General features: G+C 42.7%; 1 protein-coding gene across 6 annotated transcripts in view; it reads right to left on the bottom strand.

The window, feature by feature from the left end:
* The window catches only part of LOC6613856 (uncharacterized protein CG43427), a 51,003-nt gene that overhangs the window by 2,967 nt on the left and 31,772 nt on the right, over positions 1-16,264 (bottom strand). For 4 of the 6 annotated variants that reach the window (XM_032720299.1, XM_032720300.1, XM_032720298.1 and 1 more), the window contains exons 6-11: positions 11,200-11,560; positions 10,481-10,687; positions 8,870-9,012; positions 8,397-8,553; positions 6,340-7,593; positions 579-1,659 (exon numbers count right to left, since the gene is read on the bottom strand). In XM_032720299.1, the coding sequence (XP_032576190.1) occupies positions 579-1,659; positions 6,340-7,593; positions 8,397-8,553; positions 8,870-9,012; positions 10,481-10,687; positions 11,200-11,319 (2,962 nt within the window). In that variant the 5' untranslated portion in view covers positions 11,320-11,560. Of the gene's footprint in view, positions 1-578; positions 1,660-2,306; positions 2,533-2,894; positions 2,953-6,339; positions 7,594-8,396; positions 8,554-8,869; positions 9,013-10,480; positions 10,688-11,199; positions 11,561-16,264 lie in introns of those variants that run through there. The other 2 variants (XM_032720302.1, XM_032720301.1) reach the window with 2 other exon arrangements.

Here is a 16,264-nt window from a genome sequence, read left to right as displayed (position 1 = left end):
CAATTATGATATCGGCAGCAAAAGTCAACTATGTATATTTAGGAGCAATGGAAGAGGCTAATCAATGAAACAGATATTTATTTGGGTTAATAAACGTAAAGTTTAGTACCCGCATTTGTTAGCTATACTACTATACGTTTTTTATACCACTGAACTTTTCATACTTCGCTAAATATCAATTTATGTACTTCCATCTATGAGTATATAAAACGTATTCGTTTTGCAATATAATCTCATAAAATACCTTTGTTACAATTTTATCGGTAAGAGTTCGAAAACAAGCAGTTTCGTTTCCGTTAGTTCTTTCAACACAAAATTGGGAGAACATTGCAGTCTGAGCTTTGACAGCTCCATGGGCCACGCACACTAAACGGATTATTTATACTTAACCTCGCGGGGCAGATGGGGGCCACCCTATACCCTCTGGCCCAGTCGACACCCTTTCCCCGTCTTTCCCCGCTGGTGATTTCCTCATTACTCTCGTCTTTCGTTTTTATGCATTGTTGGCTTTTGGTATCGGTTTTCTTCCACACCCATCGTTGCTCTTACAGGCTATGCAAAAACCTATATCGACTCACCTGTATCGGAACTGTCGCAGAGACCCGCCTTGATGTACAGCTGCTTCTCCAGTCGCCGCTCCTCCTGCAAGAGCTGCGCCATATCCGGAGGCGGGGCCACTGTTAGCTCGAGATAGGTCTCCATGTCGTCGAGATCGCCGTCGGTTTCGATGCCCAGGAAACTGGAGCGCTTGTTGCGCAACTCCTTCTTGATCCGTTTGGTCGAGTTCATCCTCTTGATGGGCGGCGAGGGCTGGGCGGGTTCCAGTTGCCCTTGAAGGTGCCGGCGAGTGCCGTTCGATATGGTCTCGTAGGTGTTGTCCGAAGACCAGGTGTCTGTGTTGTGGCCCAGACTGCTGCCTAGTCCATCCAGCTCGTCGTCATGGCCCTCGTCCAGCGGAATCGGACTCTCGGTGGGCGGCGGTGGCGGCTTCTCCTTGGGTGGCTCCATCAGCCCTACTGGCGCTCCCACAGATCCCTGACTAATCTCCAGGCCCGAGTAGAAGATCTCGACATTTTCGTAGACCGGCACCGGCCTTAAATGCTTGGGGGCATCGTAGTAGGGCTCCGTGGCCTTCGGCACTTGGTAGTAGGGCTCTGGTTGTTCCCCCGGTGTTGTTGCTGGCACGTCGTTCGCTGCCGATGTTGCTGCTGTGCTGCTCTCTTTTTGATTCCTGCTGTTGTTAGTTTGATTAGGGTTTTGATTATTCTCGTTATTGTTGCTGGTTTGCTTGTTTGGAATGCTTCTCCTGTGACTTATTCGCGTCGCTTGGGTCTGTGTGGTTATCGTCATCGTTGCTATCTGTTCATTATCTACTTCATGCATAGATATAGTCGAGCTGACATTCTCATAGATGGGCTCTCGTCCCCCCTGCATCTGCTTATCGGTTTTATTTGGCGTTTCCCCACCCTCGTTGTGTGATTCCCCCTGCTCGTTGGACTCCTCGTCGTGCTGCTCCTCGCAAATTGGTTCTTTCTCCTCCGGCTGACCTCCCAGCTCCTCCTTCTCTTCCCGCTTCTGTGGATGTTGTGCCTTGTCCATTGGCTTGGTTGTCGCCTCGCGATCAATAGCTTGCAGCGCCAATTCAAGAGCTTCGTTGATCTGTAGGGTGGGATGAGGTGGGCGTGACATGGCGAGCGAGCGAGCGAGAAAGCGTCAAAAGCGTGCATGACAGAGAGAGAAAGAGAAAAATGCGCATGGATCGCATGAATTTAAGTTAGTTAAAAAATTGGCTGCTGGCTAATTAAAATAAAAACAAATAAAGATAACAAATTTAATAAAATTATGCACCGGAAATTAATTAAACTAAAGCCGAAGGAAAGACAGAACAATGCAATTTTAACGCAATTCCGATGGAATTCCCGGAATTATATATATATTGCCTGATTGATTACCAACTCGATTATCTGGAACTGCAGCAAAGTCATATAAGTACGGCTAATCCCTTACGATGCACTATCGGGTTTTGAATAGTTGAAATAGAATAACTACTGTTATTTATTGAAAATTTTACAAAGCAGTCGCAATTTCAGAAGGAGGAGGCTCGTTCCTTTTTTCGCAACTAGAATACGAACAGATTTTGGACATTCTTTTGTTCTTCCGTCTTATATGTATGTGTACTTATGCTTGACATTTTATCACCACCTTCCGATCCTAACAAGCCCAAATGAGATTCCAAGAACCGATTACATGAACAGGGGAAGCACTTGAGCAAATATGTGCGTTGAGTACGGAAACCAGCCGCTTACCCCTGGTGTATGATCGACACGATTCAACGAACTGGAGCGCTGCAATCGGTTTAGTTGGTATCTGTGGGACGTAGTTTAGATACTGTCCAATGCGAATAATTCGCGATTTTATTAGATCGGTATGCCGTAAAGATAACGCGCTGCAGACACATGTGTGGGACCGAGAATATACGGAACTGCCCCGCCAGAACCAATACCGTCGAGGGTTTAAGGTACACTAAACGTAGGCGCTGCAGCGTCAAATCGACCCAACTATTTGTTTCGATACCAAGGGAGGCGGTATCGGGCGGTATATGGGTCTGCAAACCTGCGGGGGTTGGATACATCTGCGCGTCCCCCCAAAGTATGCAGCGCCGAACTGAAGCTGAACTGAAACCCAACTAGGCGGATGAGTGACTTTTGGCATTTTATACAAGTGCTAAGTGGGTAAAACGCAACATGCAATGCAACTTAGACCGTTAGAACGAACACAGGCGAGACAACCAAACAAACAGACAGAAATACAGGTAGAAAATTAAAAGAAAGAGTGCAAACAGCAAAACACAAAACGCAAAAAAAAAGGGGATATGAGATTGAGAGACCGCTTACCTCGGAAATTGTATACTTGCAACAACTTTTGCTGGCAGTAAGCATGTAAACTATGTAACTGCATTAAAAGATAGGTCATATTTTACATTATTTAGCCAACAAATGAGCGCAAGGCATGTAAGAGAAATATATGTACACACGAATTATGTCAGAAGGTGAATCAGATAGCATTTGGAATTAAGCCTTAAATAAGAACCCTCAACCTATGGCATAGGGATAGGATCGGGAGACGGCATTACGTAGACATGGGGAAAATCAGGATCCATTGCTTCGTCCACATCCATTGTTGACTGTCGACGACTTCCAATTTTTTCACTTTCTCTGAAGCTTAAACCTCATGCGCAAATTTAAAAACATTTGACGGATCCGACGTTAATGATATACGCATAAGCATCTAAAATTAACTTTACACAAGATAATCATTTCACTTCTACGCGTATTTGATACACCGTTTGCATCACATAATGATATCTACATTCTACACCGCGACTAAACTAACCTGACAAGCAGTGAAAGCAGTTGAATTTCAAGCGACACGTAAATTTATTAGCGGCATGTAGAAAAATGAATTTTCAGTTATCAATACTGAAATTTTCTCAGACTGATTTCGATTTTAGTTGAAGTTTATTAATAAAATAGAACAACAGTTATATCTCGATTGTATTATTAATTTGTATAGTACTTTAATTTATTTGGTATGCTTTTACGATTTTAAATTAATCCTTTCTGTGTATTAGCGCGAAAAGTTTACGATTTTCCCTTTATTTTCGTGTGTATTTTTGTGTATAAAATATATAACCATAAAACATATGTTTAACAATTGTTTATATAAAATCGAAATTTCTATTCGTACATCATTTTTGGGTTTAGTATGTAATTAAATAAAGAAAAACTGTAGCTTACGTAGCTTGAGCCCATAACGAAATGTAAATAAAAACTGAATAATCTCAAAAAAGTACGGAAACCATAGTAAAAATAAATTCGATGAAATTATCATTCGTTGATTATCATTTTCATTGTAAAATGTTCAAGTACCAAGTCGACCAATAAATATGTTAATTTGAGAGAGCCATTTAAGGTCGATGATGAACAGCTCGGTTATTTTCTGAGCTATTCTCGTGTCGCAAAAGCGCTGGAGAGATCACATACCACTCCGAAATCTGAGGAATTCTAAACACCCAATTGTGTTGATTATGAGATGTTATTTCTCCAGTTTCATGATCTCGTCGTCTAGCATATCGCTTATTTCCTGGGTTAGCGCCTGTTCTGTGGTATTTTCCTCTAATATCTCATTTGTAGTGATCTTTTTTCGAATCTCAATGTTGACAGGAGCAGGTGTCTTGGGCAGAGGCGGTGGCACTGGTTCGTCCTCCAGCTCACTTGCCAAATAGAACTTTGAATTGTCTACCCGAACAAACTCATCGGCATTGACTACATCTACTCCACTCTTGGTGCTGGTGAGCACCACCTTTTTCTCAAGGGTCTCATTCAGGGTGGGATGATGCTGCGGCTCTTCCTGATGCCCAAAGTTTCTGCGCAGGAAATCAAATATGTTCTTGGCTTTCTTCTCCTTAGTTGGTGATGCATGGTGCTGAGTCTGTTCCGGTGTCTTAGGGATACTGGGTGGGGAGATCTCCTTGACCTTGATCTCTGTTTCCACCACATGGGTGCGTGCTATTAACGGCTGCTGGGCACTTTCTGAGAGGTGCGAGGGTGCAGTTGGTGCATAGCCCGCTCTACTTATTGAGTCAGTTCCAGATGCCGAAATACAGCAAGGTTTGGGTATGGGAATCTTGGATTTGCGACCTAGGAGGGGTGTCGAGGGTTTCTCCACCGACTCAGGTAGCGAAGTCTTCATCATCTGACTGCTAGCTTTGCGCTCCTCTGCAATGATCTGCTCGCAGGTGTCCATCAAAGCCTTCGAGTGAGCTGCCCTGACACTGCCAATGGGTGAGCTTGGCCTGTTTGTGATAACAGCATTTTTATTATGCTTATCACACTTTTTCACCTCCTCCTCACTGATGTCCTGAAATCCAGTGGCCGGCACTGGACCTTTCCTCACATCGATGCTGTCACAAATAGGCTCCTGAGCTGGAGCCAAACAGTCTAGTAGTCCCGCACACAGGGCAATGTCTTCCTGGCTGGGTGGGACGTCTAGCTTACTTAGCGCTTCGGATTTGTTTTTGCCATCACATTTCTTAACCATATCTTCGGTCACAATCTGGAAACCAGTATTGGGCTGGGGTGACTTGGTCACATCGATCTTATCACAGGGCATCTCCTCCACAGCAAACTGATCCATTCTCCTGCGGTCTTCTTCGGCCAGTTGAATATCCCTTGGTGCTTCTCTATCCAAAAATTGCTGACACAAAGCCACATCCACTGAAGGCGAGGAGGGTCGTGACGAAGCCAGCTTGAACAAACTGGATTCATTCGGGGAACAGGCTTTCAAGGAAGGTATCTCGCTGGGCGAAGATGTGTGCAGGTACAGTGAGTCGTTGGGTGCTAGGGGATCAAGAGTTTGGTTTGCCCGGGTGCTTATTTTGCTAGGGGGCGTGTGTACAATTGCCTTGGTTTGACCAACAACTGGGGCATAGTCCCCAGAGCTACGATCCACCTCGTCAAGCTGAACTCGTTTCGGGGGCCTTGGAGAAGCAGGTGGTGTGATTTGGGGAATGCGACCCCTGGGCAAAGGTTTCGGCGACATTATGGGTGATGTAAGCGAATTTGAATCGCTCTGACTGAAGCAATTTGAAAGGGCCTTCACAGTATTTGGCTTGGGCAGCTCGTCGGGATCAACGATGGTCATAGGAGGAGCGCACATCACCACTTCTGGCGAAGGAACCGCTTTCTTAATAGGATGCTCAGTCCTTACAGTTTTCTTGGGAGGAGCTGGTGGCGTGGGCGGCTTGTCCAGTTGCCGTGAATTAAAAATCTCCACACGCCCATTGATACTGAATTGGGGTGGTGAAAACCCGGAGTTCGTGGGCGAACTTAAAGGACTTATATGTCCCTTAGGACTGGACGCTAGCCTCACAGCCTTGGGCGACATGGGCGGCTTGCCCATTGGTCGCGGTATCTGGGTGGGAATCGGAGTAGAGGGTGGTGGTGTAGGTATTGGTATGGGGGGATTACTTGGCCGCTTGGTAAAGTCAATGATCTGGGTAAATTGACCCGGAGAAGTGACTATCTCGCAGACCTCTTTCAGATCGTCGTCGTTTTGAAAGGTTTCCTTGAACATTTTAAGCAAATTGCGATGATGGACCATTTCATTGGAGGGCTTTCTACGCAAGTTACAATTGGGAGAGGAGGATACCGTATTTGGAGTGGATGTGGGATTGGGAGTGGGGCCAGATTTGGACACCGACACCGCTGAAGCAGCTACTACATCAACATCACAAGGACTTATCTTAGCGGGTTCGATAAAATTGTTAGTACAACTTACACTAAATTCCATGTCCCGCAATGGAGGAGCAGCCGCCTGATTGACCGCTTGTGCTGGAACCTGAGCGACTGTTGGTTGTTGGAGGCTTTGTTGAACCGCCGGAAGTGCTGGAGATGGTGGCAATGGCGAGGGATACAGATCAGTCAGCTCATCGAACTCCGCTTCAATTTGGTTGACCGCATTGGCTGCCTCCTCCAACTGGCGCTCCTCGAGCGCCAAGGCGGCGATGGCTGCGTTGAGTTGCTGCTGCTGCTGCAGTTCATCAGTGGTGTCCTCCTGAATGCCGCTGTCGTCGTTGGTGTCTGCCACCGGCGGTTCCTCAATAATAAGGGCAGGAGGAGCTGGTGTAGGTGCACAAAAAGTGGTTTGGCTTGGAGGATGCTTCTCTTTCTGTTGCTGCTGCTGCTGGCGCATACGTTCCTCTTCTCCCCTCATGATCTCCAGTTGTCTGGCATCGATGAGCGCCACCAACGGTGGCTTCTTCTGCTCCTCTTTGGCAACGGACTGCTGCAGACTATTCAGACGCTGTTTAAGGGGCGGCACCGGCACATCCACACTCTTGCTGGAACTGAAAGCTTTCCGCTGTTGTTCCAAACTCTGCATGCGATCTCGAATGCTGGAGATATCACCAGAAAGACGCCTCACCTCCGATTTGGGAGCAGTGGTAGCTGCATTTCCATTGGTAAGACCATCACGAAGTACGAGTTTTGGGGCAGCAGGAGCACCACCGTTGGAGACTTCAGCCTTGGCCTGCTCGAAGATCTCCTTGCGTTTGGATATGTCGACCTTGGGGACGTCCACCTTTTGCTTCTCTACCCCCTCCTGCGTGTCGCTTGGCGATGTCACCTCAAAACCACTCAATCGATCCTCAATTTTAGAGCCTCGCCTCGTGGGATAAGCAATAGGTTCTCCGATCCCCTTGCCGTTGGCATTTCCATTGCCATTGCTGCTGGCCCGTTGAACTCTTTGCTTATAGTCCTGGATGGCTCCTTCGTAGGTGTATTCACAGAGATCCGGAGAACTGGCTTGCGCGTTACTGGAGGACGTATCGTATCCTGGCGAGGAGATGTATTCCCGCCCTGCTGACTTCGAGGAATTCGATGGTCCCGACTGGCCAACGGCCACTCCGTTCCCGTGGTTCCCATTACTACGGTTTATGTGATTCAGTTGCTCATCCACGTTTTGGGCTGTTACTCCAGCAGCTACAGAGCTAGCTGCTCCAATCGCCATATCCAGCTCCGACGCATGGTCGCTCTGTGGAGGTAATAGAATTAGTAAGAAAAATTAGATATCTAAAATGTCGGTTAAATACTTAAATGATATTAGAATTAAGTGGACCCACTAACACACTAGTTGTAAGGGATTTTTAAATAGAGTAGTGTACCATTTTAAAGCTTATTCATTAAAAATATATAAAAGAGATGATAAGAATAATTGATTAAGTATAATCCTATATTTGGAGATTCTGTAAATGTGTTTTGCATGCCACTCCATCGATTGTAATTCATTCCCTTTCACAAACTAAAATTTTTGCTAAAATGATCTTATCCAATATTTTCCCTTTAGATCTCAAGGATCCCCGTTTCCAAGAATTAATATAAATTTTTCAGTTCAGAACTGAACACTTTGTGGTGTGGCGGTCAGCGCACCTAATCCTAATCAATCCTAAGCTACATATTTCGATCAGCTTCAATCTTAAGCGCAATATATGCATCTGCCGTCTGCACATTTTCGATTGTTTGTGGTTCATTGATTATTACTTATGATCGGTGTTTTGATAACCACAATAAGGTGGTACATGTGCGGGCATTTGATTAATAACCTATTTGTGTCGCATCGCTTTGCTGGCAACACTTTCCAATAAGTCTGAGCTTGAGTACCAGCAAAATACAAATTAGATTTAATTGTTCATTTACTGTAATAGCTTTTAAGCGCAGTGACACCATAAATGAGTCTTAATAACGACAATAAAATTAAGACGGAGAAACTGGTACTAGAAATTGATGCTAAATGGGTCCATGCTACTATGGCGATGTGCTTCGTTGGTTGGAACTCACCATAACACTGTTATTGTCATAGTCCCCTGACAGGCTGCTCTTTCCGCTGGCACTGCTGGTTCCGATCCCCAAATCACTCAGGTCGTTCGTCTCATCCTCGTTGTATACGGCCAGGGAAGCCAGCTTGGCACGCCCCCGAGGTCCGCCCCTCTCAGCCCTGTGGGGGAATTTAAGTGCTTTAATAAAGTTATACATTCAGGAGGTGCATCACAGGTGTTGAAAGTGGTGTTTAGGGTGGTTTAGGGCGGCTAACCTTGTAGCGACTACCTTGTAGTCTGATATCTTATAGCGATTTTCGCAAGAACTATGTGATTTGTCTCAATAAAAATCATCAAAGAAACACTGCACTGTCTTTTTCACTTGGATAATATTTTTAAGCATTTAAAAAGAACTTGTCGTCCGTGGCAGGACTCGATTTTGTGGGGCACTTTCAACACGTTGGACGCTAGTTGGAAACTGGGAGTTGTACTTGCCTCTCCTCCATCATTTCGGTGAATGTTTTCGACTTTCGGCGCAACCGATCATGCTCCTCCAGCTCGAGTTTCTTGGTCTCCACCGCTCGATCGATGATGTGTTCGACACGTTTTCGTCTCGATGATTTCCAATTGTCAAGGTTCTGTTTGTGTATTTTCCATTTGTTATTAGTTGATTGTCACCGGGTTGTTTTGTTGGCCATGTTTTGTTTTGGGCAGAAAGGCAGCGAAAGTTTGTATAGAAAACGAAAAGGGGAAATGTGTAAGAGTAAATTGCCATTGTGTTATTCGCACTGGGGAAGTGGACGAGCCGGAGTAAGTTTCTTTTGAGGGCAATTAAAAACTTTTGACGCGGCTGCGGAACTACGTGACAAAGGTGAAATGTTTCCGAACCGTGCGTAAACTTCGCTCAGTTTCATGGCAGTCGTTACCGCAGTAAAGAATTTACGATCCAATTTTTAATGAATCAGAGAGATGTGCCACTATTTAGATTACACAGAGAGATCTTATTCTACGTCTAAAAAATATGATTTTTTTTGTTAAATTTATCTGGGAAATATTCTTGATACTATATTAAAGATTTTTAATCACAAAAGCTGTCTCTGGTTTCCTGGTTTGACTTACAGTTAAAAAGCTTCCGGTCGACCGCGATGATTTTCAATAGATCTGCAATTCTGATTGCTAAATTTTAATTTAAAATGTTTTCACACTAGACGATTAAGCGAAAAGAGAGCAACTTATACACGAATGCGACTAAGCGGCATTTGATCTTCCTTTCCAACAAAGTTGGTTGCCCAGTTCCAAGACGCCGTACGCATTTTAATGGATTTCTTCCCTTTTTCTTTTTGCCGCACATCCGTAACTGAAAGTTTCGCCTGGGAACCTATGATATTTCGAAAAATCGTATGCCCATGGAACATTGATCAAGCGCCAAAAGGCACTTTAAATGCAACGGCTGCATCAAAACGGCTGATTCGGTAATAAGTTAGGTACAGTCACGTCAAAGGCAACTCTTTGCCGGGGTTATGGCAGCAGCAAATTTGCATGTAACACACAACATTGTGCAAGGGAAATAGAAGTGGGCAAAAAGCAGGCGACGAGGAAAAAACTATCAACAAAATGTAATAGTGATTATGCAATGCAATATCTTTTTGTCCGCTAACGGGCGACGTGCATTGGAAACTGGAGCGACCATAACGAGCCATGTGCTATGTGCCATGCCCAAGTGATTTCGCTTTAGTTTATCCGGGGCGATAGGTTTCCAACGGCTAGCCAACGAAAACCAACAATAAAAAAAGAGAAAGACCAGTTTCGGAAGCCGATTCTTGAATTCGTTTTTACTAGTAAGCCCGATTAATTTTGTCGATTAGGTTAGATAAATAATTCTAGTAGACCTGATGAGCTTAATGAGGCACTTCCTTAAACACTAACGCATACCATAAATTAACTGTTTTCACAATATTCACACTATCGCATGTTCGTAAAAGGTCTGAACAGTCTAGCCTTAGTCTAGCCCTTTTTAAGGGCCTATCAACTAATCAGTGCTACTATTCACGGCCCATTTATCGCGCGGCCGTATTCCGCTAATATGTACATGTGATATGGACTTACGTTCTGCCACTCCTCTGGCTCCTCCTTCTTCACCTCCTTCAGCTTCTTGACCTCCTCGGCCTTCTTCAGCTGCTCCTGCGCGGTCTGGTAGAGGTTGCAGGGCTTGATCTGGACGAACTGCATCGGATTCTTCGAAGGAGCGGGAGGCGTGGGCCGCGTCACTCGCTGCTTGGTCACGTACGGTGTGGGATCCGGAGAGGTTACGGACTATAATTAACAATAAGTGCAGTAAATGCAATAAAATTTCTAATTAGCATGAATTGCTTCAATTGAGCGGAGTTGTGTGGGGCGGGAAATCAAAAGGGAGAGTCAAATGCATATGTCAGCGGACAGATGTCCAGGGTGTGGAGTCATTGATACTGCTTCCATATAAACGTGTGGGCAGTAGCCTATATGGCTGCCTTTTCTGATCTTAAATTCCATTGAATTGCTTATTAAGCTGCCGTCCTTGATCATTTTGAGTGTTTTAGTATTAAGTTGCAAAGAGCATTCAGCAGCTTATGTAATACTGGGTAAGACCTCGAATCCCTACTTTTTCATACATTTAGTTCTGCTCAAACGAACGCATTAAAAATTGAAATTGAAACATTTTCGAACTGTGTATGTCTTAATATTCAGTTATTAGATAGTAAAAATGTATGAAAGGGGAAAGAAAAGCATCCACAACTTCACATACATATGGTTATGGTGGGCAGGTTTAAGCGCAAGGGAAAACTCACCAATTTTTTGCCGCAACCATTAGTGTCCCCGCCATTTGTAGACGACGTGGCCGATGTGGCCGATGTGGACATGAGGTCTTCCTTGCCCTCCAGCACGACCTCCTGATCAGTGGCCTCCATTTGGAGCTCCTCGATGGTGCAACCTGTCTGTGGATATGTGTCGTCTGATCTATGCTGCAATTTCGCCCTCCGTTGAATGTTGTGTTTGTTGACTGATCTCTGCTCACATGACAGCGAACTCCTACGCGGGTTTCTTGGTCTCTGGTCAATGACTCACCATGTCTCTGAATTCGATTCAAAGGCGATGCGCCAGCTCCCACGCACATCGGGCGAGGTCTTCGGATGTGTCCAATTTCATTAGCTGAAAGACAAATAAAACCATATTGAGTATAAAAGCATGATAATCTGGTGTCGGGAATTGATGGCCTCATCTATGAACCATTAACCCCCGGTAGGAGCTGTTCAAGTGGGCAGGTGTCATCGTGAGCTGAGCTAATTCCTGGCACGGCATCCGTGATGGATCTGCACAAAAACTTGAAAGCATTTCCTCAAGCGACGGACGACGATAGCCTAACAATGCTCGAAAAGTGCATTGCGAAGTTTAATTAACAGTCATCAAAATGCAATTGATTCCCCGACCGTCTCTCTGAGTGGATGCCGCTCTGGCCTGGGACCCACACGCTGGTATGCGGGTCAATCTGAAAAACTTCTGCCACAGCAATCATCGTGCCCCAGCTAACATCTTACATACACCAGCCCACCAGCCACGTAGTCATCCGCATAGTTCTACCCACCATTAACTCCATGTGACCCGGTATTTGAAAATCGCTTTGCTACGATTTTCATTCCCTCCTACTAATTAATAACTATTAGGTCTTCTACTTTTCCCGTCGTGTAAACGACCTTGTTTATGAATGCAGCCCAGCATTCCTAGAGTTTTTCTTAGAAACTTGGTTCAAAAGGTTGCGAAAAGAGCGGGCTTTTGCCATCGGGAAGAACAGTTACTGGGTCTGTATTTGTCTTACTTGTTAGCCAGGTGTATTGAATACTCAACTCCCAAGGCTTCGCGTTTCGTGAAGAGCAAACATATAAAAACTGCCGCCCAGATAATCAAGGGGTTCTTTGTAATGTCCCATTTGTCAAATGTGTTAAAAATATTTTTCAATCATCTTTAATCATCTGGTTTACTAATTTTCTTTATGTCGCGAACTTTCATCGAAAGCGTTTAGCACGTACAATATGCCGACTTCTTCAGCACCCCAGTCTTGCAGACAGACAGAGCTATAGCACTCAACTCAGAAGACTCCGCGTAAGACACGGCTACAAGAATTCTCCGCACAGAATACTGGAGAAGAAAAGACTGACGAGGCTATCAACCCGGGTTCATACAATGAGTAACTGCTACAAAAAGACAACAAACTTAAAGCAAATGTAAACAATACTCATAATTAGCGGCTGTTTGGTTTTAAGCAAATGAAACTGCAGCCTTAAACACAGAACAGAATTACAGTATGTAAAATAAAATTCCGCTTGTGGGTAGAAAATAAGAGATGCAAGTTTTTTTAAATATCGGCTTGCAACATAAAATTGTGAAATTTGTAGTTGGACTATGCTCCTTATATTCGGAAATCTAAACTATATACTTCTGCAAGGTGATCGGTTGATAATATAGTCTATCGACCACAACAAACCGGCCGCAAACAGCCAACATTTTCAGTGACTTTAATGACCAGGCCACTATGGCAGCAGCAAATTGCAATAATTAAAATTCAACAGAGAGGAAAAGACTGGAATTTAACTTTTACATAAGAGACTCGCCAATACTCGCGAGGCTGCCTCGCTTGCCAGTGTCGACGAATTAACAATAATAATTAGGCGAACAAAATACAATTAGATAAATATGGTTCAAGAAAGATCAGCATCAAATCCCAACTTAGTGGCGCCAGTCTGGACTCAAAGCCAAGGCGGCCCCTTTAAGTCGCCTCTTGATTAGAAATGCAGAATTAATTAGTAAAGGCGATGTCGTGAAATGAAAGAGTGTCTTCATATTGAGGGAATATTCTCTGTTCCGAAGAACGGAGTGTAAATTCCTCGCAATTGTCCTTGTTGTTGTCTTTGGGCCTCAATTAAAGCTAATTAACAGCAGTATTGCAAAGTGGCGATTGGATGCATCAAAGAATACTTCAAAGCACCGATCCTTACGATCTTGCGTATGGGACAAACGAGGAGAAGGCTTTTAGGAACTAGGACGCAGAAATGTTAGCTTAAGATTAGAACCAGGGCTGTATTTTCCGGTTTGCGAACCGGTTCGTTGCCATACTGAAAGCAGGTTCCGGTTCGAGCCACTGCTTTAAAAATACAGATATAATTTTGTTAAATAAACAATAATTAAATTTTTATCAAAAATGTTGACTAAATGCACAGAAGTTTTAAGTCAATTTGAGTATCCAATTGGTGCTTTTATACCAACACGATAAAGGTAGTTATAGTTTTTCCTGATTCGAACCCGATTTGCACGTTAGTCACGAAACGAATAGACCCGCACAGTAATGAGCATGTTTCTTTTGCTAGAAATTATTCACAGTCCCCATAATCCCAGTCACTCAATCATAGCTATTAGCTTTTTGCTTCTTGTTTACCAACAAGTAATGCAAAAGCAAACAGAGTTGTCTACTTTTCACTTAATATACATCAAACAAACAATGCCCGGTCCATTGTAACAGCAAAATATCTAATTAAATATTTATCAGGGATTTTAATCTAGAGAGGGGCAAACATATTACCTTATCAGGCGGTAAAATCAAGATTACGCAGATCTTTGCCTTAGAACAATGGATAGGCTTGTGTTTTTCTCTGGGGAAAACAAATAGTAACAGTCGTATTCAACATACCAGAAGCTACCAAAGAAATCTGTGGTATGACGAAGGGAAAATCACACTTAAATGGAGCCGGCGACACTTTTGATTATCCGCGATGCGGTTGACCATCTAGAAAGTCGCTTTAACGAAACTTTAAATTAAAATTGTGGGCAACTTTAAAAATTGTAAAAAAAAAAAAAAAAAATTACATGGTGTGTGGGGTGAGTCGCCGTACGAAAATCGCTTTTCACTGACACTAATGACTTTTAGATTTGTCAAGTTGTGTCAAATGAATGCAGAAATATCCGCAATAATGAGATAGTCGAGGAACTCGGATACTTTAATACCCAATAATCAGCTACGGCGACATTTCGAAATTCTTTTGAATTCAAAACGTTTTGTGGTCGTTAGAGTAGTCGTGGCAAAGTTCTGTTTGATAGAAATTGACAAGACAATTGCAGACAAAATCTTAAAATGCATCCCTGGGAGATCTATATTTACATAATATGATTGAAGTGTTTGCGGTCTAAATTCAATAAATACAACCGAGTTTCTTCTATAATCAAGAAAATTTGTCCAACGAGTAGATTGGTCAAAAAGTTTACCTTAAACAGAAAAATAACAATGTAGACAATATCTCAAGTAGTGACGAAGCGCAAGACACTTGAAAATCATAATCTGCTGAGGCTTTCCGATCATACAGATACACAAACTGGTAAAAGTGTCAAAATAAAAATGTAAGAATTTTGTTTTAATAGAACTGGTGGACATAAAGAACAAAACATAATATATTGATACCCCATTTGTCAAAATCATTATCCAATCCCCAAAGAAGATTTTGGGAAACTTTTCAAAAAGAAAATGTGTGTTGGTTAACGAAAAACGTATCTTCGTTGTATTTGATCATAAAGAATTGCCGCAATTAGGTTCCTTTCTCGTTTAACCTATTTTTAAAATAATAACAAATTTTAAAGTAAGTCACAGTAAAATAAAGTTGTGTCATTTAATAAACTAGACAAATATCTATGTATTATCCACTGTGCATCTTCCTGTCCCGTTTTAATCTACTGACCGCGCACGAATCTGAGTTCGAGTTTGAGGGGCTCGATTGAAAGTGTCGCTGGTTGTTTTGTGGGCGCTGATGTCCAGCCATCGCTCAGCGTGTCCAATCCACCGGATCCCCGAGCTGCCAGCCTCCCATCCCAGCAGCTTGTGACGTGGGTTGGCTCATAAGTCGGGGCGATGGCCACGCCATGCGCTCCAATGAACACTTTTTCTTCGTGTTACATGTATCCGCAAGATATCCAACACACTATGTGACATGCCATGCCAAAGTACTTCGTGTACACGTCTTCCAACTGTCGATTTCACTTGCCGGGAGTTGTGCAACGGTGTGAGGTTAATAGAAGCCAAACAAGGGTATTTGAACTATTGGTAACTAGATTATTTGACCGCTAGCACAAAGTGACTATCATAAGGTCCGATCTTATTCTCTTTTATAGTAAAATGTAAAGAATAAAGTTGTTCAGTTCAGTTATCATTTTGGCAAAAACGTAACGTCTTCACTACACTATTTAGAAAGAATACAATTTGGAATAAGATCAAGCCGCAATTACAATTTAATATATAAACTCGTTTCAAATGCATAGCATGCAAATCTTTATGTGTTTAAACTGAAAATATTTTTATAGATTTCAAGAAACATTGATTGAATTGGTAAAAAGTGAAACTCATTTTTTCTTTTATTTATTTTTATAGCCACGAAATCAATTACTAACTTGGCCCACTTCATACTAGATTATAGATTCATACATATGTATGTACCTAAAAACGGTACAAAAAAGCATTTCGAATCAAAATAAATATTTTAAGCTGGAACGATGAAAAATTAAAATTTAATAATGAAAAAGTAGATTTTTATATTCAGCATTTAAAATTTTAATAAATATTAAAACGGATGATAATATTTACTTTTTTCTTTTTTTTTTTTTTTTGCAATTTTCAAAATTGAAAAATGCAATTTTTTAAATATTTGCTTTTCTTCAATCAACAAGATTAGAAGAAAAGTATGTAAGAGGAAGAAAAAAGCATTTCTAATCTTATAATGATATGTATTTTCATGCCTTTTATCGCAGTAACGGGTATCTGATAGCCCAAGAACTCGACTTCTCTCATGTTTTTTGATTGCATTAATTGAAATATTTTTC

Source organism: Drosophila sechellia, chromosome 3R (genome assembly GCF_004382195.2).
Source record: "Drosophila sechellia strain sech25 chromosome 3R, ASM438219v1, whole genome shotgun sequence".
Classification (NCBI taxonomy): domain Eukaryota; kingdom Metazoa; phylum Arthropoda; class Insecta; order Diptera; family Drosophilidae; genus Drosophila; species Drosophila sechellia.
Note: the sequence above shows the minus strand (reverse complement) of the source record. Positions and strands in the feature narration are given on the sequence as shown.